We start from the raw sequence: 25,393 nt of genomic DNA, 5'->3' as shown, positions 1-25,393 counted from the left end.
CCCCTAACCGCAAGAGAATCGGTTAGCACTCAAACTAATGTACATAACTCAGAAAAGTGTTTTTATATATTATTTAAAACATATCCTAAAAGATTTACAGCCAGTATACTTAGATGGTTTACATCTCTGTATTTATTTAAAATATACTAAGTATAAATAGTTCTTGCGTTGCGCAGACGTCGTTTATTTAGTCACTATTATTTTGAAGATCTTCCATTTTAAGCCCCATACTTCTTAATTTGATTTTGCGCTATACATTTCATGTACTGGTAAGCTCTGTCGCATTTGCACGTTTCCTCTGTAAAAATAATTAACAATTACTCAAATAAGTTACTTACTCGTATTGTTTTATTCCCAATTTACCGCAAAATTTCATTTGGTAAGATGATTTCTTTACGAAAAAGGTTTCTTACACATACATACATATAATTACGTCTATATTCCTTGCAGGGTAGACAGAGCCAACAGTCTTGAAAATACTGATAGGCCACGTTCAGCTGTTTGGCTTACTGATAGAATTGAGATTCATATAAAGCGACATGTTGCTAGCGCGTCGCCTAAAAGAGGAATCCCAAGTTTATAAGCCTATCTTATAGTTGCTTTTTACGACATCCATGGGAAAGTGATGGAGTGGTCTTATTCTTTTTTCTATTTGTGTCGGGAACCACACAAAAGATTTCTTGACTTTGATATGTATTCTTAATAAATATGTCCCACACCTGATTTAAGGCAATTTAATTATGTAATACTTAATTTAATTGCCTAAAATCTGGTTTGCGACATATTGGGATCCATAAAGTTTAATAACGTAATCACATTCATCTTTTTGTACATAATCTCGCATATATTGTCGTAATGCGAAAAGATGATAACTTAGTCAGGCACCCTACACAGTGAACAAGAGCTGACTTACTTCTATCATTGCACTGCTCAGCTATATCCTTAAAGCCGCTCTTATCCTGTTGGTTCATCCTGAACAGCTCCATAAATGACATCACCCGGGTGGGGTCGTACACCCCTTCTTCAGTTGCTGCTCCCACTTTCTCCATCACACAGCGGACGTAGCACTGATGATCAGAATTAATGAAAAATAACAAAATGCAAAAAAAATGGATATCCATAATAATAATGTAAAAAAAATGGTAAGTTTTACTTATTTGGTTTCTCAAAAATAATTGGACCGATTTATGTTTATTTGATGGTATTTGTAATAGACAAAACATTGAGTAGGATATTTTTTATAGAAATTCCCAAGAGCGAATCCTGCACAAAAGCAAGTAAGAGTATTTAAGTCGTTTCAAACAAAAAACACTGGTTGCTCATTCATTCTCAATTCTGAGGTTTATTTGACAGTTTTGCAACTGCGTCCGACGACAAATTATTCTTATACATAGTTCAGTTCAAAGTGCATACCAATTTGTATGCTGACGCTAGGAGGATATTATGAAAACTCTTCTCACTTTCTGTATCTTTTAAATAAAGCTACACAACTAACCTTAGGCGTTCGTTCAGTTTCGTCCGGGAAGCTGCCACTTTCATTCAGAGATTGTATGTATGCTGTAGAAAAAGTACTTATAAAAATGTATTGTTTTTTTTTTTTGGAAACTTACTAATTAAGACAAAAAAAAAGGAAACAAAATTCTTACTTAACTTAATAGTTCATCCTGCATATTTTATTTGATACATTATATCTAAACACACAAAAGAAACTCATTTAAGCATCTTTGAATAGGCGACTAAGGGAAAGCCCAATAAACTTGGGATTCCTCATGTAGGCGAACAGAGTTGCAACCTGTTACTATTTGAATGTCATACAGCTGAACGTGGACTCGAAGGCTGGTGACTATACGATTAACTTCAAATGTGTTCTAATTTTTAAAAAATTAAGAAATCTTACAATTATCAATCGGATACGTTTCATTGCACTCCGTCATCGCTTTCATCAATACCATTGCTGTATCTTCACCGTCTTTGCTTGAAGCTGAATCCATTTTATTCCCCTCATTTTGGTCCACGGCCGCTGAGGTAATCAGAGAAAATGTCAATGCCACTAGGGCCGCAATGGATATAGCTCTTGACATTGTATGCTGTTCTGGTAGTGACGGACGACAGTAATGAAGTCGCTTTTATTAGCGCAATGATTGATTATGCGCAGGAGTTGTAAACAATTTAAACTATCGTAAGGTACAGGTATACTCGTTCCTCGGTACACATTTAAATTGTTTGACTTATAAAATCTTTATAAATAAATAAATAATAAAAATATACAGGACAAATTACACAGATTGAGTTAGCCTCGAATTAAGTTCGAGACTTGTGTTACGAGGTTTTAACCTAACGATACTTTATTTAAAATACTAAAATAAATAAACATCCAAGACTCAGGACAAAGAGAAAAAGTTTGTTTCTCATCATACTCTGGTCATGTATCGAACCCGGGACCTTCGGTGTCACAGACAAGTGCACTACCTACGCGCTACGCCACAGAGGCCACCATGGGAAGGAACTGCTTCCCTTTGAAGTAACATGCATACTATGCTGTTGACTTCAAAGCTAGGGTCTTCTAAGAATAATTAAAAACTCACTATTAAATATTTATTTCAGAATAGGAATAAAGAATACCTAATGTTATGTGCGATAATGTTTGCTACGATAATTTAGATAATTTGTACATATGCGGAAAGCAATTATTCGAAATACTATGATTACAGGCTTAATACGATTTTCACATAATTGAACAAAATATCCCATTTAGTCATGATACCACCATGATACTAACGACCTTCGTAAATGCTGTGTAGTTTTCCTAACGCTTATAAAAGCAATTGGTTTATTATTTTCTAATGTGTAACGAACAGGTTGTACCTAAGTCAAGCACGCTATAGGATTTTAAAGAGATTTTTTAGGAGATGGGCTACCTACTTGTCAGTTATTTGAATCTCAATCCCATCATTAGGTAAGTATGTAATCTTGCTGAAGCTAAAGTCTTGTGACGATTAATCTCGAGAAATAAAGATGGGATACCTACCATGTGATAAAACTACATTAAGTACATTTGCCGCATCATTGAGTTGTAAGCCGGTTTTCAAAAAAGTTGAATGTAAGTGACAAAATATTTAGGTTCCCCTGTAATGGTTCACTTTCTTAACAACATCTGTCATAAAACACCGGATTCCTGTCCAAATAGGTAAGGACGCAAGGACGTTGATGATGATATATGTATATATACTTAATTAAAACCATAACTTTCAATTACAATGCTTATTTATTGTGATTGTCAATTTAATAGCATGCCATAATAGTGTTCTAATAATATTATACCATTGTAACTTAATCTCTATCATAGTTGAATGATGGTCCTTTCATTTCGTAATTATCCGCTTGATCTTTTCTGTCATTAGCATATTCAGCTCCCTTATCGCCATATCTATCTCCTTTATCATTAAGATCATTTTGCATATCATCAGCATCATCATTATTCTCAAAATCAGTCCTGTCCGGTTGATTGTTGTAATGTTCCTCGTTTGCTTCGTGGTGTGAGTGCATGTTGTCGGCGTTGTTGTTGTAAGACTCTTTCATTTCGTTGTTGTAAGCATCTTGTTGTTGTTCGTAGTGTTCTGTCTCACTGTCGTATCTGTCATGGGCTTCCTCTCTGTTTTGTTCTCTGCAAAAACAGTTAATGCCTAATTATCAATTCAAACCATCTTAATTTTTTATCTACTTATAAATCTTATACTACTTTCAACTCCATCTCTATCTCGTACTATTTTAGTTATTAGTTCACCTATATACATTATAGCTAAAATTTCTGGGTGTAGGAAGCTGAAATTTGTCTTTTTTGTTTAATATACCTACTTCTATACCGATAATATCACTTTATTTAATTCAAATGTTATTTTGTGTTTGATTCGTCATAACCATTCTAGCATTGGGCCGAGCAGCTCATGTTGGGGATCAAAGCCTGGCTTTGATTAAGATTATGAGGATCGTGTTCTCAATGACAATTAAATTTAAATAGTAAGTACCTACTTTACAAAAAAAAATATAAATCTAAATGGCGCGACTATTTATTGTCTTTGAAAAACCAATTACCTACCGATTTTCTCCAGCGTTTTCATATCTTTCTTCCTCCTTGTCCTTATATTTCTCTCTCTCTCCTTCCCAGTACTGCTCCTCCTCATCCCGCTTGTCGTTGAACTCCTCAGTTCTGTTGCCTCTGTTTGAAGAGTAGTCCGGGGTCTCGATTTCCATTTTGTCGGGTGATCTTGCAATCCGATGGCAAGTGGCCAGTTGGATGGCTAGAATATTAATTAGATTAGATTAAAAGAAAAAATTTGTATGATGACCAATATTTACACTTTTGTTAAAGTTATTGTTTGCGCCATCAAAATATGAACCGTCTATAATAACTATAAACAAAAGTATTATGTCATACCTAGAGGCCGCCCGCGACTTCGTCCGCATGGAAACCCTATCAATCCCGCGGGAACTCTGGGATAAAAAGTAGCCTATGTGTTATTCTGGGTCTTCAGCTACCTACATACCAAATTTCATGGTAATCGGTTCAGTAGTTTTTGCGTGAAAGAGTAACAAACATCCATACATCCATACAAACTTTCGCCTTTATAATAGTAGTAGGATTAAAAATAATAATAAAATAAGTAAGTACATTAACAAATCAGAATAATATGAGTTATGGGAGGGGTAAGTTCTGATGAATGCGACGTCGCAAGAAATCAATTCAATTCTTACTTTACAATTAAGTCGAATCCTAGATTCTCACATTTATATGACAGCTTTGAACTTTATAAATGTCTAATAACTTTATATACTTATTTATTTAATTTTCCAGTTTCTATGATAAATAAGTACAACACTTACCAAAAACTCCAAGGAGCAAAACAGTGCTGACTCTAATGCTGTACATTTTGTGATGTATGCTTTAAGCATTTCAGGTGTTCTTTATATAGGTGTTCTACTATATTATTAAATTAGATAAAAGTAACTCACAACCATTTAAAATGATTACGTGTCACGCAAGCGCAAGTTATTTAATATTTTTTCATGCTACATTTGTATGTATCTTATAATTCGTAATTACTTGTCTAGCTGTACTATTTGCTTACATATCATTAGTTCTGCAGTAAAACTATTGTGCAAAGAGTTACTCGTACATACTTGACTTAACATTGACAGAATATCAAATTAATAAAAGAAAGCGTTTCTTTATATCTAAATAAAATTATGTATTTTTTTCTTTTTAAATACAATACAATACAAATTGTCTTTATTGCCTACAAAAAATACAAACATAAAGAATATGTTGACCATAGGCTGACATATGGCTAAGCAATCCCTTCCAGCCAACCTTTGGGTAGTAGTGAAAGGTAAAACAGAAAGCGTGCGGGCAGCATACCTGACAGAAAAATGTATAATAAATAAACTACTTATGTGTCTATTAATACCCACTACATCTGTGTTTTGTTAATTTTGTTATAGTAAAAGAATTGAGAAATAAAAGCAACACAAGCGAAATTGGTAAGTCTATTGGGAAGAACAATCCCAGTTGTATGGACTACTCGGTAGAACTACTATTAAGGGAAAAATTTCTTAATTATTTTGTAGTGTTCACATCACACAGCAGTTAACTGCTGAGTAAAAAAACCAGAAAACAGGAAGAAGACCAACATATTGAGGTTGAAACTGTAAGCAGTTGCCTATCTCCAAATAATGAATAAACAAAATTTTGGGATGTAGATGTGTATTATTTAGATAAATTAGATATAATGTTCTCATTATTTAAATATGATATGAACGACTATAAAATAATATAAATAATGACTGAAAAGTAATAAAAGAAAAAACGAAAATGTCGCCTGGAAGAGGTCACAATTCCATAAAATTACATTATTATAAAAATATTTTATTTTTTATTTAATATGGTATTTATTTGCCGTCAATTGCAATAAAGTACTTAGCTTATTTCTTGCGAATATCGGTGTTGAACTGAATAAGTATGACTAAATAAGTTATAACAGAACCTATGACCTGAAAAGAAATAGAACTTTAGTTAAACATTTTTTTTTATTTATCTTTGGGAATGAATAGTTTTACAACGAGGGTTAATATTTGTAAATTTTTACAGAAATTACACTGATTAAAAATGTTTACTTTGAGTTATTTTAAATAAAAAGGGACGGGGAGTTTATACTTACATGGAAATAAAACCAACCTGATAACAAAACATATCACAATGAAAAAATTATTCAAAATGCCATTTAACTTTTTATCTGAGTGTTTCAAATTAGACCAATTAAAGAGACACAGATTTTTTTCTCGTTCCGCTTAAAAACACTAATCAGAAAGGGACGGAAGTTTATCGAAAAATTCGAAGGACATATTATCCAAAGTGAGTGCTTTTCACAGGTTGGTAACATTTCCATGGTTGGTACAATTTTTAAGGCTTTATTTTAAATAACTCAGTAAGAACTCATTATCCAAAAGGCGTGACGTATAAAAGTGATCTTACTGAAACGCAAACTGGTCTTGCCAGAGTACAAATTCCTAACGGTGAATACGTAGCTTTGGTCAGTCTGAGGCAGGAGGAAAACTTTCTCAATTCAGCTACCATAGGTCCAATGACTATGGCTCTTTCGGAGCTCAAATGGCTGATCAGAAGACGAGCGCGACCCAACTAGTAATAGAAAAAGATTTTATTAAAAACACTGCTCAATTCGACAGTAAAGGCAAAAAAACCCAAAAACAATATGGTACATTAGTTTGAGCACACATCACATCACCATCACCTCTCTATTTAAGAGGGGCAGGCAAAGACTAAACTTTTTGCATTATAGAGAGGAGGCATATCTACATATGTATTATCTACTCCTTTTATCTTTGGTTATCCGAAATAAAAGAACTCTTCTATGATTTCGGATATGTCTTATTAGCCCAAGAGCCCGTGAACGCCAGACATACCTTATTTTGTAAAAGCTGAAAGTTTCTGTAAATATGCCTCTAGTACAGGTAGGAACGATCCCCACCTATGGTACTCAGGCAGTGGTTGCTTTGGCAGGTAGCAGGTAATAAAGGTATACTTTTTTCAACCTGAAATTCGTTAATTTGTAAAGCTCAATTTTTTGATATTTTATCCGTAATAATACACAAACTCGCGTTACTCATTGCCAGACACGTACTATGGTTGCAACCCCTTGCCAGACACCCCTAAACTATAATATTTTGTAACTCTACTTACGTCATTTTGTAAAATCTGAATTTAATACATATTTTTTGGGGAATTATTCAAACAAAGTTTCTGAAGTAGCCAGACATTTTTGAAGGTTCTATTATCCTGCCAGACGCATTGGAGTGAGCAAAAGATGCAAGAGTGCGGAGTATATGTAGTAACTGGAGCGAGTGGGACAGTTTACTATGCGTATAAAACCGTCCGTTGAACAATACAAAATAAACTAGGGATGGCGATCTAAGATCGATTAATCGAAAAATCGATTATTTGGAGCGAAAAAATCGATCTTTTTAATCGATCGTATACATTGAATCGATCTCGTGAATCGATCTCAGACATTCTAAAATCGAGATACGATTTTTTCTGTTTTGGTTTAAACCATACAATTAATTGAAGGCCCGTATTACAAGAGTGCTGCCGGTTGATTACTCAAAACCTCGCAAGATGGCTGTATGTGTAGTCTCCTTCGCCTCACTTCTCATCAATAAACTTGTTACGTTTATAAATTATAATCATATTCTTTAACCTACCTATATGCGCCACCACCGTAATCTGCTGTGGCGCACATGTGGGCCGACCGTCCGAGACAACTTAAAACTCGATTTTAAGCTTAACATACATATCGTTATGGTTTAAAATTGTTTAATTTACATCCCAAACATACTTAGCAACCACAAACAACAGAAATTAATCTATTACTTTGAATAAAGGAATATGGGATTTCCACAAGTTGCTTGTCAAAAAGCAACTTTCTATGTATAATGCACTTGCACAGGAAACTTAGGGTTTAAATGACGAACTTAAACATTATTTATCACAGGCAGTCGTGGACCTGAAATATGATCCTATACATTACTGGCACGAGCTAAAAAACCATCAATAGCCATGACGTATATGACTATTGTGGCATCATCCGTTCCTTGTGAGCGCCTGTTTTCAGTTGCTGGAAACATAGCAAATGATGAGCGGAACCGCTTGGATCCCGGTAGACTTAACAGATTGTTGTTTTTAAAAAGGTAAGGTATTAATCATTGGGAACTTTAAGTCAAATTATCTTATTGTTTTTGATTAAAAAAGATTTGAAAATAAATGTTTTGTTTTCTACCTGATTTGTTAAAAGAATTTGATAAAAAGATCGTTAATTCTAACATTTGTCTTGTTTTTTATGAATTTGATTTATACTTACAGTGAAAAAAACATTTTGGAAAAATATCGAATTTTTGAGGATTGATTCATCAGGTCACATCCCTAAAATAAACGACAGCTGATGCGCAATGAAACGTCGCAAGAAACCGAACACTCTGTCCCACTCGCTCCAGTTACTACATATACTCCGCACTCTTGCATCTTTTGCTCACTCCAATGCGTCTGGCAGGATAATAGAACCTTCAAAACTGTCTGGCTACTTCAGAATCTTTGTTTGAATAATTCCCCAAAAAATATGTATTAAATTCAGATTTTACAAAATGACGTAAGTAGAGTTACAAAATATTATAGTTTAGGGGTGTCTGGCAAGGGGTTGCAACCATAGTACGTGTCTGGCAATGAGTAACGCTAGTTTGTGTATTATTACGGATAAAATATCAAAAAATTGAGCTTTACAAATTAACGAATTTCAGGTTGAAAAAAGTATACCTTTATTACCTGCTACCTGCCAAAGCAACCACTGCCTGAGTACCATAGGTGGGGATCGTTCCTACCTGTACTAGAGGCATATTTACATAAACTTTCAGCTTTTACAAAATAAGGTATGTCTGGCGTTCACGGGCTCTTGCTCTATATTACCTCTCTAGGTAAAAAAACATACGCTTTCTCAAAGTTAGTAAATGACGTTCGTTCATAACTAGAAACCAATATTATAGAACGCTAAAGAAGCATTATTTATTGTACTAATCTATGGTCGTTCAACAAAGCTATCACATTCCAATTATTTTAATAAACATATAATGCAAATGGTTTCATTTGTTTGTTGATGTTTCCCTAATTATTAGAGTAAATATAAATATAACTACTTCCTGTTGTGTCCAGTGGCACGGTTCCGTCAACAACAGCAGAGTGGCCAGTTGTTTCAAGCACCACGCTATTTGCATCGTTATTTGGGGCTTCGTGACTATAAAATAGAATGAATATGAATGAATATAGCTCTATATTAAGATTAAAAAAAAATTCATTCATTTATTTGTGCAAATTTATCGTTTTGTTTCTAAATTCTCCATAGGGTTTCACATAACACATACAGCACAAACAAAAAGGGGACAACTTATTTCTCCATCATGAGGTGTCCCATCAGTTACACCAATTTTTGCAATACCGAATCTCATAATAAACAAAAAATACCTACATATGGCTATAAATGTGTAGTACCACGTGATGACCAACTGAATAAGGTTGGTTGCAAGTACCATCAACACTATGCCTCCGAAGTATTTGTTAACTTCCTCTATTAAATCACAGATATCCAAGAACTTCAGTGTCAGAGACCGAATTGTATCATGAACAGACGTTTTTGTCGGCAATGAAACATCTGTAAACAATTACAAATTTATATAGATTTAAGAATTAAACACATTATTTTCATCTCAATTTACCTCAAACTGAGATTTACCTCTATTGAAAACAAAACCGATTCTCTACGGGACTAACAAAAGCTGAGAAAACCTGCATAATAAGGCAACTGGACTTATACCATGAAACATTATGGTTTAGTTGGTCCTGTAAGATTGCAAGGTCATATGAGTGTAGCTTCGCTTAAAACCTGACTCACTTCTCGGTCGAAATCTTTCTAGAGAGGTGAGAGACAACCCGTTAGTCCCGGTTCTATCCTCACCTCTCTAGAAAGCCAAGAGAATATTTAAAAGGAACATCATTTCGGACTAATTCACCACATCCCAAGTTTCTACCGGTATACATTCCGGTATACGAGCCAAACCATGGGAGAAGTGCGCTGCTTACGCGTTTGCTCTCAAACAGCGCAGCCTTTCTTTTCTCCCTACAAAATCTCTTATCCGTCCCATTTAGTTTTTTTAATACCTAGAACAAGGACTAGTAGGGCTGATAATACACGTAACGTCTCGCGTACATTTACACCGATAAACAATTGTTTCGCTTTTATGAGATAGGATTTCCCTGAATTGAAATTAGCAATTGTTTGTTTATTTGTATTGTCATGTTATGCGTCCCGTTTATGGAATCTTGTACCAAATCGACAGTCGTTTCACCGGTACGATTATGGAACGTACCTACCTGTGTTATTAGTCAATTGATCAATCTCGATATTCACTGATTTTATAGGCACAACGATGTGAAATAAAATATCATGTGTCGATTTTGTTAATCTATCTTGAATGCTATGGAACCCTGTAAGAACAAGTAACATTTTTGGTAGAAAAACATCATATGCAAGTTTTTTTTTTATCTTATCGTCGTAATCGTTAAGTTAATTAAGTCATGTGTTTGTATGTGACATGTAGCTGTGGCGACATCCCTACGCCACTCGTCACAACATCAAATCAAACAACTACTGTCAATCGTCGCGAAGTAATTGACACGCTCAACCAATAGCAGCGAAGAATCTAAATCGCGATATCAGAGATTTCACGGATTGGAGCTATATATACAACCTCCGACACAACATCGTCGGAGCCGCGGTTCCCCAGGCATAACACTTAGCCTGGCGGAAGATCTTCCCTTTGGTGGCGGTCGAGCCGAATCATCGCTCCCGCTACATAGCAATGTCGATGATTTCAAGCTAATATAAATGCTAAACCAAAAGTGACAATTTTGATATTACTACCTTTATTAATATTTCTATGGCACAAGCTTTCCAGATGGTCATTAATAGTTTTAAGAGCAGTTTGTAAAGAAAGGACATTTAGTCCGAATTGCAATATAATGAAGGCTGGACTCAAGTAAAACCAGTAGTGGCTTATGTAAAGAAAACCAATAATAGCTGAAATAAAAAAAATATATAATCAATAAGATTTAAAAAAAAACTTTTCCTTTGCAAAATAATATAGTTTTAATAAAAATGAATTAAAAAATGCAATCATGGTAAGAGACCGTAGTAATGAATGTTACAATATTTACTGGAAAGGTAAGTAGGTACTAATTAGAAAAACTTTGACGAAACTTGTTGCTGATGATATTGTATGTTATATATTAGACAAAGTTTGTTCTGGATATTAATAAAAATATTTTGACGAAGTCCGTTAGAGATAACCCGAATTTTTAATTTTGACAATATCTTTAATCAAATTTGAACTGATCTTCATATTCTATTTTAGTATAAATTAAATTACAAACAAACTTACTTTTTCTATAGTCGCCTCGAACCAGCATAAGTAATGAATAGCAGTCGTAAGCAGATAGCATTATCGCTAAGATAAGAATTATAAGCATGACTACAATGCATCTTCTTTCTATCCAAATAAAGTTATTGTTGATTTGCAAATTAATCTGTGGAGAACATACTATAAAAATTAAAGGCAAGGCTTACTATTAATATTACTTGCACGTGTAAATTTTATTGGAAGGGAAAATTGGATTTTACAAAATTTGAGGGATGATAAAATTAATTAACAATTATCTCTTTCCCTTATGGGATAGACAGAGCCAACAGCCTTAATTATAGAATTAAGATTTGGATGAATTTGATTAGCTAGCCTATCGCCTAGATAAAGAATCTCAAGTTTATTTCAATATACTTCACGGGAACAGACAATGTTTTTCTTCCCTTCCAGTTATTATAACTTCAAAGGCATACCCTGGCCTCCTCTCCAGAGAGGTAAAGATGCAACTGGGACAAAAAGCCAGGAGGAAGAAGAAGACCAGTTATTATAATTTATTAAAATATTTCATTGAATACTCGAGTCTTCTTACCTTTTGTACACGATTCATAAAGCCAATCATAGCTTTCATAGTAGTTGGTGCTTTTATGGCACTAATGGTAATAGCAAAAGCTGCGACGGAGAAGTTTATGCTCCAAATGATTGCCTTTGTCGAGGAATTTAAAAGGATCGCTCGTTCAGGGAACGTTATGTCCATATATATAGTTATTATTCCCGTTATGTCTAAAACAACACGTGCGTTTGAAGTGGAAAAAGTCGTAGAAGGTTATTAGAAAATTGCGGACGAGGTTTATGGTCAAGAATCTGTTTTTCATATTACGTCTTATTGCATTAAACAACATACAAAACAAATATTGCAACGGCGGATTTATTCCATGAAGAGGTATCTTTTAGAGTCAGCCGGCATACAAGAAAAAGAAAAAGGTAAATACGAAGACGAAATTTGTTGTTTGTGACAATAACAGGCTATTGTTGGAGTTAAGGTATCTTAAATACAGTCATTAGATGTTAACATTATTAAGTGAGTTAAGGTTAGTGAGCTATTTGATTTTATATAAAGACTAAGTCATTGTTGAATGTTTAAAGATTGATAATATTTTTTTATCAGTCTTTTTTATCAATTAGGACCTGTAATTAACCATTTTTTGCTTATATGTGTGGCAATTTTTTGTAAACGGTTGTTCGTCTTCCAAATAAATAAATAAAAATTGGACAAATGTGCAAGTGTACAATGTTTTTAGACATAATGATGTAAGAACATTTGTTTTCCCAAACATTATCTGTTAAATATTTTAAAAAGAAATCTTACTTAATGCGGTGATCAGAAATAAGCTATATAAATATGAAGATCCCGAGACTCGCATGGTCCAGCCTGAACCTTCTCTTTCGAAGGTCAGTGGAGCGAACCCCATTATTCTGCATATTTGGAGGGACCAAGCCCTGAATCCTGAAATTGTACAATGTGGAACAGCAAGCCACTTTGAATGCATGTGATCTGAAAGCAAAAATAAAAACAACTATTTGAAGTAAATATTTGGGAAGATCAGATGGATCAGCAATGGAATTTTTGGTGTTATAGCTGCAGATTTTTTAAACTACACAAAATTCGTTAATGATTTCCCAACGTTAACGAATTTAGAGTATAATATTTTCGTCCTCTCCATATTAATGCCAAAGCAAAAAAATACATATAACTGTTCAAAGCATAATTGTTTTTAAAAAGGGAAGATCACCGAAATACGTAATAAAATAATTATTTTGATGATAGTAAATGAAGTATAAAAGAAAATAAACCTAAATGATAACTATTGGTGAAGGGCATACCGCAAGAATTAACATAGGTATCCAAAGATGAAAATTTAAACATCTTCTTTTGCCTGAATGCTTTGATATTCCTGTTCCCTCTTATCAAAACTTTGAGAATTAAATATTTTGATTTTTCAATTCAACGAATAAACGTGGTCTTTACTAATTATTAATCCAGAGGTTGCATCGAAATTTACTATCAAGAAATGGTTGTCTCAAAACAATCGTTACAGTATCAGCAGGCATACTAGAGCTGTTTCTTCTCATTAATTTAAGTGCATATGTATGAAAATTGACTTCACATAAAACTTCAGCATAAAATAGAGTTATTATAATGTTACCTGTTAATTTGCGATAGTGAATTGTTAATATTGTGCCTTGTAATTTCCGGCACTTTAGAATAGAACCACTCTATATCTTTCCCATGGATGTCGTATAAGGCGGCTAAGGGATAGGATAATAAAATTGAGATTCCTCTAGTATGTAATGGGCTAGTAACGTCACTAATTTGAAACTCAATCCCATCATAAAGCCAAATGGCTGAACGTGACCCTTCAGTCTTTTCAAGAGTCTCTGTCTACCTAATTTAGATGTGACTGTATGTTATGCTGTTGTTGTTGAATGGTGAATTACCCAGACGTAAAGAACGATATCGGGGCATCTTTCAGAACCAAAGCCCGAGACCTATTATGATTGTTATATATCTAAATATTGAAAGGGTACAGTAGAATGGGAAGTTTTAAACGTAGATATCAAGAGTACCCTAAACTGAAGAAATTGCATGAAGAGAATAATGAACGTGGATGTAGCGAATGTGTACAGGAATCGTAGCAAGTAGAATGATGTAGCTATGTCCACCGCTCGATGAAAGAAGTATGGTTTTAATATATAAAAAAATACGAAGGACATTCCCAGACACAACAAATCAACAAACCTTTATGATTTTTATTATGTTTGTGCATATTGTTGTCACTCTCTTTTGTTTTTAAATGCTTATTTTTATTCGTATAATACGAAACTTATTTAACACACAAATAATGTTTTATGTTTATTTTAATAACACGCACTGTAACCAATCACTACTTAGAAAAATATCAAAGCAACTTTCCTTCCGTAAATCGATTAATAAAAGAAAAAATGGTTTTCTTAAACTAAACAAACGGGTCATGTTTATTTAATCGTGAAAAACGATATTTCTTACTATTCTGTTAGGAGTCCTTACAGCTATTCGACGACCTTCGTGGCATAGCGGTTAAAACGTCAGGCTGCTTCACCGGCACAAATGCGTGGAGTTATGATCATCCTGCGCTCGCGTAGCAAGGCACGCGCGACGCCGTTATAATCGCGCGAAAAACTATCGCTGTTTCGCTATTTATTATGACGTGAAAAGGGACAGCGACAGATTTTCGCGTGATATACCTAAACGGCGTCACGTGTGCTTTTCTACGGGGGATGACGTTCAATTTTAACAGAAATTCCCATTGTTCACGTTTCCGTAAGAATTATAAAAAAAAGTAACCTATGTCCTTTTACTAGTTGTTATATCGTCCATATTTATTCTTAATTTTATCAAAGTTGGTTCAGTGGACTGTTGATGCAACAAATGATAGTTGGTCAAACAAAGGCAAATTTCCTTTTAAAAATTTCAACAAGGCAACTCAAACAAAAATAAGTTTTATAAATTGTATGAACACAATCCACGTGCGGAAAAGTCAGGAATCAGAAACGATGGACCTCCGTTAACTTAACAGAGGAACCCTACCTAAAAGATCCATGTAAATTGATGAATAAAGATTTTTTAAATTTTAACATAGGCACAGAATAGACGATTTCTGATTGAAAACTAAGTCGACTCTTACGACATCAACGGCGGAAAGTAGTAAATATATAATATAATCTTACACAGGACAACAGCCAAACAAACTTACGAGTTATAATTTATGTAAATATTTATTTTAGCCGTCTATTTAGCTTAGATGTTTGTTGATAAAAAATAATATTTACAAAGGAGTTGTTTTTATTATTGATGGAATGAAGGTTTCGAAAAAAAGAAGGTAAATAACAATGTTGTGAAAAGTCATTCATTTTACTTACAACTACTGACAAGAGATTTGTCATCCGTCCGTGAAGAGATTTTAAAAGTTACGAGTAGAATAATGGTCGGCAATTTATATCTTGTTAGGATATTAATGGTTTTCTTAGACCAATCTCGGTCTCATACATACTTACATATAATCACGTCTTTATCCCTTACGGGTTAGACAGAACCAACGATCTTGAAAAGACAGATAGGCCATGTTCAACTGTTTGGCTTAATGATGATGAAATTGAAAATAAAATAGTGACAGGTTGCTAGCCTATACCCTCAAAGAAGAATCCTAAGTTAATACCACATAAAAATACCACACTAATAATAAAGAGAAGGATTTGTATTTTTGTATGTTTGTAACGAATAAATTCGAAAACTACTGGTCTGATTTTTACGAAATTTGGCACAGATATAGAGTAGACCTTCGGGAGTAACATAGGCTTTCTGGAATATCCCACGGGAGCGAAGCCGCAGAAGATATAGTATAAAAATAAAAACAAGAAATAATTGTAGACTATAATTTTATTGATATGTCTTTATTAAAAATTCACGTCTGTAAAATGTTGCTGTTTTATTTTATAATTATGTAGATACTTAAATTAAAAAAAAGAAAAACACATAATCATGTAGATAGTTACAATATGTATATTAAATTATAAAAAAAAAATCAATCGTTTTCCTGAATTTTACTTTGATCTTCTTTCTTCTCTTCAGGCACTATTTCAGCGTTGTTTGAAGTTAAACCTCCCAGCGGATTGCTCGCAGTCATTGGTCTTACAATAGCTTGAAATGTCCCAATCATCATCTGTGTATCACTTGAACCAATTTGCCTTTTTTCTCTCCGAAAATCTTGATTCATCAAAACTGAATCAGGCGCAGTTATAAAGTTTTCATTTATTACTGGCTGGTAATATAACAAGGAGTTTTTATCTTCATCTGCCACAAATAAATTTCCAATTTTGAATATCATGATTTCAATTGCGGACTGGTTAGTATCATAGTTTGATTTTAATACACAGTTGTTCGGCACAGGACTGGCACGTAGTTGATGGAAAATAAAAAAGAAAATTAAGTAATAATACATGCTCGACGCGGTTACGAACGAATTATGGGCGTTCTAAAACTGATGTATGAATATTTAAAAAAGCGATAATGGCTTTATCTTTGTAGGTAACAACTAGGATAAAAAAGGGTGCCATGTTCGCATAATATTGTTTCTTATAGCCTTTTTTACAGCTTGTAAAGTTAAGACATCTGGTGTTTATCCATAAATTCCTTGAAGAATAGGGTTCGTCAGCTCATATGTGATGTGTAGTTTTGATATGAACTTAAAAGTATAGTTAAGTGAGATTATATACCTATCTGGTTTTTTCCTCTTTTTAAATTGTATTCAATAGATACACTTTGATTTATTTGTCACCAAAGTTAAGCAGCCAGTCATGTACCTTTACTATATGTACCCGTATTCAGACATTTAAGGTTGTAAAACTGTATTGTGTGCCAATAAATAAATTTAAGGTGACTTAGAGTGAGTAGTATTATCTATCACTAGCTGTGCCCGCGACTCCGCCCGCGTGGAATAGTTATTTTGGGCATCAATAATTTTTCCCCGTTTTTTCACATTTGCCATTATTTCTTCGCTCCTAATAGTTGAAGCGTGATGTTATACTTATAGCCCACAAAAAAAATTTTGCAATTCGAACAAGTAGTTCCTGAGTTTAGCGCGTTCAAACAAAGAAACTCTTCAGCTTTATAATAATTAGATATGTATATAGTAAAGATTATTAACTTTGAATTGGATGCTGGAAAAAAAAGATTTGGTTGGATCTGGCATAATTAGGTATTCTGTACCGCTTACTATTCTTGGCTCCGCTTGATCCAATGAATCATCATCTTTCTGGTGTAAGTCCCTTCCTATCTGCAGAAACCCTATGACCATGATCCTGCCTATATTGCTAAATAATGAGTAAACATACTACTTACATAAACGGCCAATAACTAACATGAGGTATATTAACATAATTATTATGCAGTCTAGTTTTATGTACTAGTCGATAAAGAAGGAAAAATAATGCTGTTCACACTTCGGTATGTAAATAATTTTATTTTAGTTGGCGTAACTCTGGAATTGTAAAAGGATCACCAAGTAAGTGGTCACTGCTCCGAATACCTGAAAAAATAAAACGGAATGTCACCTTGCCGTGCCGTGTGGTTCCCGGCACCAATAAAAAAAAAGAATAGGACCACTCCATCTCGATCCCATGGATGTCGTAAGATGCAACTAAGGAACAGGCTTATAAACTAGGGATTCTTCATTTAGGCGATGGGTTAGCAATCTGTCACCATATGAATCATTGAGATTCATATGCTATTCTATTCTACCTATCTATTCTATCATTAAGCCAAAAAGCTGAACGTGGCCTTCCAGCCTTTTCGAGACTGTTGGCTCTGTCTACCCCGCAAGGGAAAAAGACGTAATTATATGTATGTATATATGGCAAGAGAACACGCCGCCGATCACCAACTCGCTGGACTGACCTGATCAAAAAAGCTACTGAGTCTACCATGGTCCAGTGTACTCGCAACGTCTGTAACCGGCAGAAATGGTAGCACATCACTGAGAGAACAGTCCTCGGGAGAGAACACGACCCGCCGAACACCTCTCCATGTACCTCATATGCGCAACCACGACCACTCTGACAAGAGTGTTTGACTAAGAACATATGTATGTATGTATGTAACTACTTACTGAAACAACGAGCGGCCGATCCAAAGTGCACGTGCCCATGGGTTTGTAAGTGACAGGATATAGCATCAGCTGACGACAAAACAGATCCAGACGAGATGCCAACGGGCCAGCAGTGGTACACTCCGTCATCATACGGCATACTAGCTGCTCGGTTTTCATACCCTGCATTCATTAAAAAAAAAAATAGAAAAAAAAAAAAAGAAATGAGCGGTTTTCATACACTGCATTCATTTAAAAAAAATAGAAAAAAAATTAAAAAAAAAAAATTGAGCTGTTTTCATACCCTGCATTAATAAAAAAAAAATTTTTTTTGAGGTTATCAGCCATATGTTTTTTTTTTTTTTGGTCCACTAGCTGACTGTACAACAGACCAGGTGAATAACATGCAAATTATGGCATGGTGGTTCTCGGAGCGAACACAGCATGCACATGTGATTTATGAGTGCCGTGTGGTGCCAATAGAAAAAAGAATAGGACCGCTCAATCTCGTTCCCATGGATGTCGTTAAAGGTGACTTAGGGATGGGCTTGTACTCGTACTTGGGATGCTTCGATTCAATTGTATCATTAAGCCAAACAGCTGAACGTGGCCTTTGAATTCAGTCAGTCTTTTGAAGACTGTTTGCTCTGTCTGCCCCGCAAGAGATTATAGACTTGATAATAAGTATGCACAGATTTCGAAATCATTAATAAAATCCACTAAGCTAGTTGTTAGGACTAGAGCACGAAGAATATTTCGAACGAAACGAGAGATATATTTCATAAAATTTTAATAAGTATAACCTTAAAAAAAAACAAACAAAAATTAACCACCTAAATTTTTCTCGTATTAAATAAGAAATTTATGAGTATAGATTGTTCACAAGGTTCTCACCATGTAGCGATGAAAGTTGAAGTTGTAGTTTAATAGATATATAATTTTTTTTTTCAGAAATTTTTGGTATTTCTGTGAGATAGTGTAGAGACTACAAATTTCTCAAAATTACCACGGGATTGAGTAAAACGGATTATTACGTGACCTATACTCATAACAATTTTGAACTGAATTTTAAAGTTCACCTCTTCAGCGGTATAATGGCACGGTTCCACCACCATGAATAGCCGGAGCAAGTGAAGTATAAACCACATAATTTCCATGAAATAATAATGGTAAAAACTGCCACCCTTTGTTCTGAAAGCTGGAACAGAGAAATATTCGATGAGTTATCTATACTAATACGAGTATTGTAAAGCTGAAGAGTTTGTTTGTTTGAACGCGCTAATTTCAGGAACTACTGGTACAAATTAAAAAAATATTTTGTTGAATAGACCATTTATCGAGGAAGGCTTTAGGCTATATAACATCACGCTGCAACTATTAGGAGCGGGGAAATAATGGAAAATGTGAAAAAAAAGGGGAAAATCATTCATCCTTGAGGGCTTCAATCATTGAAGCCCTCAAAATAACTATTCCACGCGGACGAAGTCGCGAGCACAGCTAGTGATCCAATATGGAATAGGTTGCTTGCAATGCTGATGGAGGTCAGACGGGATTCACTTCGTTTTAAACATGAACTCACCCGATCTAGGACCATGGACAATGGTGCACGACCTTATGCCTTCACTCCAGAGAAGCGAGTATAGAACCAGGACTAACGCCAGGAGGAACAAGATGGCATATTTTTACTATTTATTTGATTGATTAAAAAAATGGCGGGTATAGAAAAATTAACGCTTAGATGGGCATGTTGAGATGATGAATTATGCGGGTCAACTAAACTTCAGAGGTCCTACGAATTCAGCAGTGCACCCCTCTGTTCGCAGCCTACCATGTTATTATGATATCAGTAATAAAGGTTGTTTCCAAAATAAAATAAAACAGAGTCATCGTCAGGTGGAAGATGGTCATTTTGTAGAAAGTTTGAGTGAATTAACTATTAAAAATATGTGGTTAATTCCACTTGGATATGATCGTGGTTATATCGTCACCTCTCAAGAGATTCCCGGAGTGCGCCTAATACAAAAATTCTAGATTGGGTTAGTCTGGTGTTTAAACGAATCTGCTGGATAGTAAAACCAGATGACTATGCCTATTCCGTTTTCACCTTTTACGACATCAGTATGAAAGAGATGGAGAGATCTTATTCTAAAATGCCGCAGGAACCACCAGTTTACTTGTACAATTCATCTTCTTTCTTTGGACATCAACAACATTTTTCTTATCAACTAGCTGTATGATTACCCGCAGCTTCACCTCCATGACTTTTACCCGTTAAATTTACCGTTAAATGTTACCTAGAAAAAGCGACGAATTTAGTGCCACCTACAAAATAATACAGGTTTTTCGCAAATCTCACGGATTATATAGTACTCTATGCCATTCTGACTCTTAATTATATATATAGGGAGACTGGGGATACTTGATCCCCAGGGAGACTTGATCCCTTGTCAATAAATCGATAAGCACACGGTATTTTTATTTTTAAGACTGGCAATACTGTTGCTTTCACTCATTGTCTATGGCTGAACGTAAATTTGACGGTTCACAAATGACAACTTCAGAGAAGTGGTGCCATTTTGTTTTCGCCAGGTGAAAATATTTTTCTGTGAGTATTTAAATCATTATCTATAGTTATTATTAATTATAAATTAGTAACCACATTCTAAAGACTACAGAAGTTGTTAATTGAAGTTTGTATTGATGGGATTTTCATCTAATTACCGCTATATTTCTTTAACAAAAATTTGGTTTTTGAAAAAAATCAGTTCCGGGTACATTTGATCCCTGCGAGCGCGGGGAGAGTTGATCCCGGGATCAAGTGTTATTTGGTTAGATATAGATAGCTCAGTATTTTTACTTGTTTTAGATGGAAGAAAAATATTAACGTATATTACGTATAAAGAGGGCGCTAAGAAACCATAACCATAGACAAAACAAAACTTGAATTAGCGGTTAGAGATTTTGAAAGGAAATACTATCAAAGGAACTGCAAAACTTTATGATGTGCCTTTGATGACACTAAGAAGATACGCCAGGAAACAACAACGACAGCCAGATGTTAAATTTCCCTATAATGATGTAAATCATTGCGATAATAAAAATAAAACAAAAAGTTTTAGTAGGTACGCATTTAGTAAGGATTGTGATTATTAAGACTCAAATTATCTTTAAGTAAACACATAGAGGTCTAAAATAATATAACCATTGTAAGTGTTGATTTTTGTTATGTTTATATGATTAAATAAACAATTTTTATATTGTAAAATGCATTATTATTATTTTATAATGACGTAGGTACACGTGTTCCTCTATAATCAAATCTAACCTACACAGGGATCAAGTCTCCCAGCATAGGGGACACTTGATCCTTTTGTAATGTCGTAGTAAATTTAAAAAAAAAGTACTAATTATTAATTAATTCCATAATCTGATAATGTACAAAGTTAGATGAATAGTTTTTCTAGGTAGTCACCAAAATTTTTCTGAAAGCCATTACTATAGCCTAAGATATGAGCAATAAACTAAAATGGGGATCAAGTGTCCCCAGTCTCCCTACTTACGTGATATTTGAAGAAAAAAAATCAGTAGATAACCCATGAAGAGTTAACAAACAAACAAATAAATCGCATTTACAATATTAGTTGAGATTGAGATCACTTACAAAAATCCGTTATCGCGAAATACGGAGTGATGATCAGATGGAGCAGTGTAGTGACGAGTATGATCACCAAAGAAATGCTGTAGCTGTTCTCAACATGGCGTACCACCTCACACAAGGTGCCACGAAGAGAAGCTATCAGTTGCACGGCTTCAGTCGGTGATACCAGTAAACGCGGGTCGCCAGTCCCTAGAACACAAAATGCAATACATACATAAAATACCGTGTCTTTCTCAGAGGGGAAGGCTACATCTTTCGAGTTGCCAATAATAGGACCACTCCATCATGTTCCTATTGATGTCATAAAAGACGTCTGAGGGATAGGCTTATATACTTGGTATTCTTTTTTAAGGCTAGCAACCTGTCATTATTTGAATCTCAATTCTATCACTAAGCCAAACAACTAAACGTGGCATATCAGTCTTTTTAAGGCTCTGTCTTTCCCACAAGGTATGCAAACTCGGTTTTCGGTTTCAAATAGGTACGGAAATGGTTCGTAGAAATTTTAGTATCTACGGACTGTTCACCAGAAAGGTGGGGATGCAACAGGGACTAACCTCAACAGGATGAATAAAATATGTACTTTACAATACATATGCAATATTTAAAAACAGCTAGACTAGAATTACCCCAAGATAAATTAACATAATATGAAAACGACCTAGACGAACGTACCTTGATCAAATCAGAGACGTTTTAACAAAGGCTATGGTCAAGAGTACCCGAAACTTGCCTATCAGTCTTTTTAAGACTGTTGGCTCTGTCTAACCTATTTAAATTTACATTTTTCTATGTATATTTTACCTGATCTGGATATGAAGATTCCGTGTGGTTTATCAGCTCGTGACGCAGCTGGGGCCACTCGGATAGTGTAGAGTTTTAATGTGTTTGGGATATTCTTTTGTTGAACTGAAATTAGGAGATTATTAGCTAGTGAAACAAGTCAATCTCAATAATTTGATTAGATTCATTTGATTAAGTTTATAATGAGATAAATTACAGCAATGGAAGACGATAAATTGAAAATTTAACAAGAGCAAGGAAACTATCTTATGACAAACAAATCAAAACAAATAGTCATCATTAGAATAAACACATATAAATAGAAGTGATCAGCCTAGTTTAAGAATAACGAAGACACAGGCAAAAGTATATTCAGAATGATATGTCGTTTTAGTCCTTCATATGGTGAGGGTTAAAAACTTACCGCCCTTTATAGATACATGCTCGGCAATAAATCTTAATGCTTCATTTACAGCTCTGAAGCGCTCATGCACCAGCATAGCAGTGAACGTAAACTGTATCTCCAGAATCATGATCAGGTGCCATATGCTGTAGAACCCGAAGTAATTCACCACTATTGACCCTAAAATGTGACATTAAAAAGAGTAGAGTAATGCATAACATTGTTCATAATTTATTTTATGTGTCACATACACATAAAATAAATTATGAACAATGTTGTTTGTAATGAAGTATAGTCGCAAAGTAAGTTATGCACTACAGAAGTCGGAAGAAGAAAAGAGGAGAGAAATATCAAATTAAATATTCGACAATAAAATATAATCTCTGCCATTTTTTCCAAACTAAGAAACCAAGGTAACCAACCATTGCTATGGCGTACATAAAAAAGGTTGCATACATTGCAAATAAAAAAATTATCTATTATATTATCTATCTATCATAAGAGGGTATGTTAAGATGGTTTGGTTATGTGGAGAGGATAAATGAGAGTAGGTTGACTAAGCAGATATACAAGGTGAGTGTAGAGGGAAAGGTCGGAGTGGGAAGACCTAGACTAGACGAACGTATCTTGATCAAATTAAGGACGTCCTGGCAAGGGGTCAGGTCAAGAGTACCCGAAACCGCCGAGCTTGCATGACAAGAATTATGAATGGTGATGAAGCGAAGGAAATATGCAGAGATCGTGGCAAGTGGAAAGATATAGTCTCTGTCTACCCCTCCGAGAGAGAGGCGTGATTTTATGTATGTAGGTATGTATCATAAGAGTGTGCCTATTTCTGGAGTCACCATTTACGACTTCCGTGGTAAAGAGAGACGTGTGATTCTTGCTAAAGTGGCACAATATGGCATTTCTATTGTCTTATATATATGGAATCCAATAGTCACAACCCAACTCACATTGTCTATTCACAACTGAAGCTTGCGATACAGTGTACCACAAATCGTTGTTGATTACCAAGGTAGAAAGGCAAAACAAAATGACGACACCTATGCGCAGGCGACGTTCCCTTGTGTGCGAATACTGTTTGCCAACCATTTTGTCGACCTGAAAGTCACAAGTAATTTCGACGAAAATTCTCAAATAATTGAAAACTTTCACTAATATCTAAAATCAAGTAAAAATAAAAAAAGGTAAATCTCTTACGAATCGTCTGAGAACTTTGGAATAACAGGAGTTTTGATGAACATGTAAAAAATACATTTAAAGTAGATGGGTATATTAGTTTTTTTATTTAGATTCTTTTTTATTAATATTAAATACTTATGAGTCATTTGATAACCAATCTAGATATAAAACCTGTTACCGCTACCAAAGCGTAACTGAAGCAGAAACGGTGTAACAAACTACATTGCAGTATTTTCGACGAAATCCATTACTAATATAGTTATTTCAATAGGTTTTTATTATTTTACCCCTTAAAAGTTTATGTAACATTCAATAAATTAGATTAACCATGGCCCAATACGTGTTCGGTTGCGTTACGTGCAAGGATGGGAGTCACTTCGTGTAAAACCTGACTTACTCAAGCGAGGATCATGGTAGAAGGTGCACTCCGGGCTCGTCTCCAGAAAGGTTTTACCAGGGTTAACACTAGGAGGAAGAAAAAGATTATAATATCACTCGCAACTTTAAGAAATATGGTGTTACAGTCAAAACTGACTAACTACAATCCAGGCTCCATAGCCAACGGGCTCTTCTCCACTGTAATAAGAACATAACCAAGGCTAAACCCAGGAGGAAGAAGAATGATAACTTACTGAAGCTACTAAACCCAGGAGGAAGAAGAACGAAAAAAAACGAAAACTTACTGAAGCAATGACGTTCATAAATTTGATCATAGTCTTCATCCGAAAAGGGGCTCCGTAGACTCCTGCGCACCCTAAAATGGAGACCATTAAAGTGTCGCAGAATGCCATCGCCTGGGACAGGTGGGAAGTCATGTGGGCCAAAGGGCTGATCCCTAGTTTCAACTCTGATATTAAGCCATAGAAAGCTACCACCACTGTAAAAGAAAACAAAAATTTTACAAACATACATACATACATATAGTCACGTCTATATCCCTTGCGGGGTAGGCAGAGCCAACAATCTTGAAAAGACTGAATGGCCACGTTCAGCTATTTGGCTTAATGATAGAATTGAGATTCAAATAGTGACACGTTGCTAGCCCATCGCCTAAAGAAGAATCCCAAGTTTGTAAGCCTATTCCTTAGTCGCCTTTTACGACATCCATGGGAAAGAGATGGAGTGGTCCTATTCTTTTTTGTATTCGTG

At 34.8% G+C, this 25,393-nt stretch overlaps 3 protein-coding genes across 3 annotated transcripts; all 3 read right to left on the bottom strand.

Annotated features, from left to right (window-relative positions):
- Nucleotides 1–180: 180 nt before the first annotated feature.
- On the bottom strand, nucleotides 181–2,070 carry LOC106137085 (uncharacterized). The gene is made up of 4 exons (XM_060950782.1): nucleotides 1,898–2,070; nucleotides 1,496–1,557; nucleotides 914–1,067; nucleotides 181–298 (listed from the first exon to the last, which is right to left on the bottom strand). Exons 1-4 carry the CDS (start codon nucleotides 1,989–1,991, stop codon nucleotides 219–221), a joined length of 390 nt encoding a protein of 129 aa, XP_060806765.1. The 5' UTR covers nucleotides 1,992–2,070; the 3' UTR covers nucleotides 181–218.
- A 1,260-nt stretch (nucleotides 2,071–3,330) lies between these two features.
- Nucleotides 3,331–4,916, bottom strand: LOC106137066 (putative uncharacterized protein DDB_G0281733). Its single transcript, XM_013337817.2, has 3 exons — nucleotides 4,882–4,916; nucleotides 4,097–4,298; nucleotides 3,331–3,664 (listed from the first exon to the last, which is right to left on the bottom strand). Exons 2-3 carry the CDS (start codon nucleotides 4,249–4,251, stop codon nucleotides 3,331–3,333), a joined length of 489 nt encoding a protein of 162 aa, XP_013193271.2. The 5' UTR covers nucleotides 4,252–4,298; nucleotides 4,882–4,916.
- Nucleotides 4,917–5,856: 940 nt separating this feature from the next.
- Nucleotides 5,857–17,426, bottom strand: LOC106137065 (uncharacterized). The gene is made up of 11 exons (XM_060950841.1): nucleotides 17,339–17,426; nucleotides 16,178–16,423; nucleotides 12,902–13,087; nucleotides 12,125–12,315; nucleotides 11,557–11,701; nucleotides 11,040–11,195; nucleotides 10,490–10,603; nucleotides 9,588–9,770; nucleotides 9,259–9,356; nucleotides 6,530–6,694; nucleotides 5,857–6,048 (listed from the first exon to the last, which is right to left on the bottom strand). Exons 1-11 carry the CDS (start codon nucleotides 17,424–17,426, stop codon nucleotides 5,980–5,982), a joined length of 1,641 nt encoding a protein of 546 aa, XP_060806824.1. The 3' UTR covers nucleotides 5,857–5,979.
- Between the last annotated feature and the right edge of the window lie 7,967 nt (nucleotides 17,427–25,393).

This window comes from Amyelois transitella, chromosome 22 (assembly GCF_032362555.1).
Source record: "Amyelois transitella isolate CPQ chromosome 22, ilAmyTran1.1, whole genome shotgun sequence".
Taxonomy (NCBI): Eukaryota; Metazoa; Arthropoda; class Insecta; order Lepidoptera; family Pyralidae; genus Amyelois; species Amyelois transitella.
Note: the sequence above shows the minus strand (reverse complement) of the source record. Positions and strands in the feature narration are given on the sequence as shown.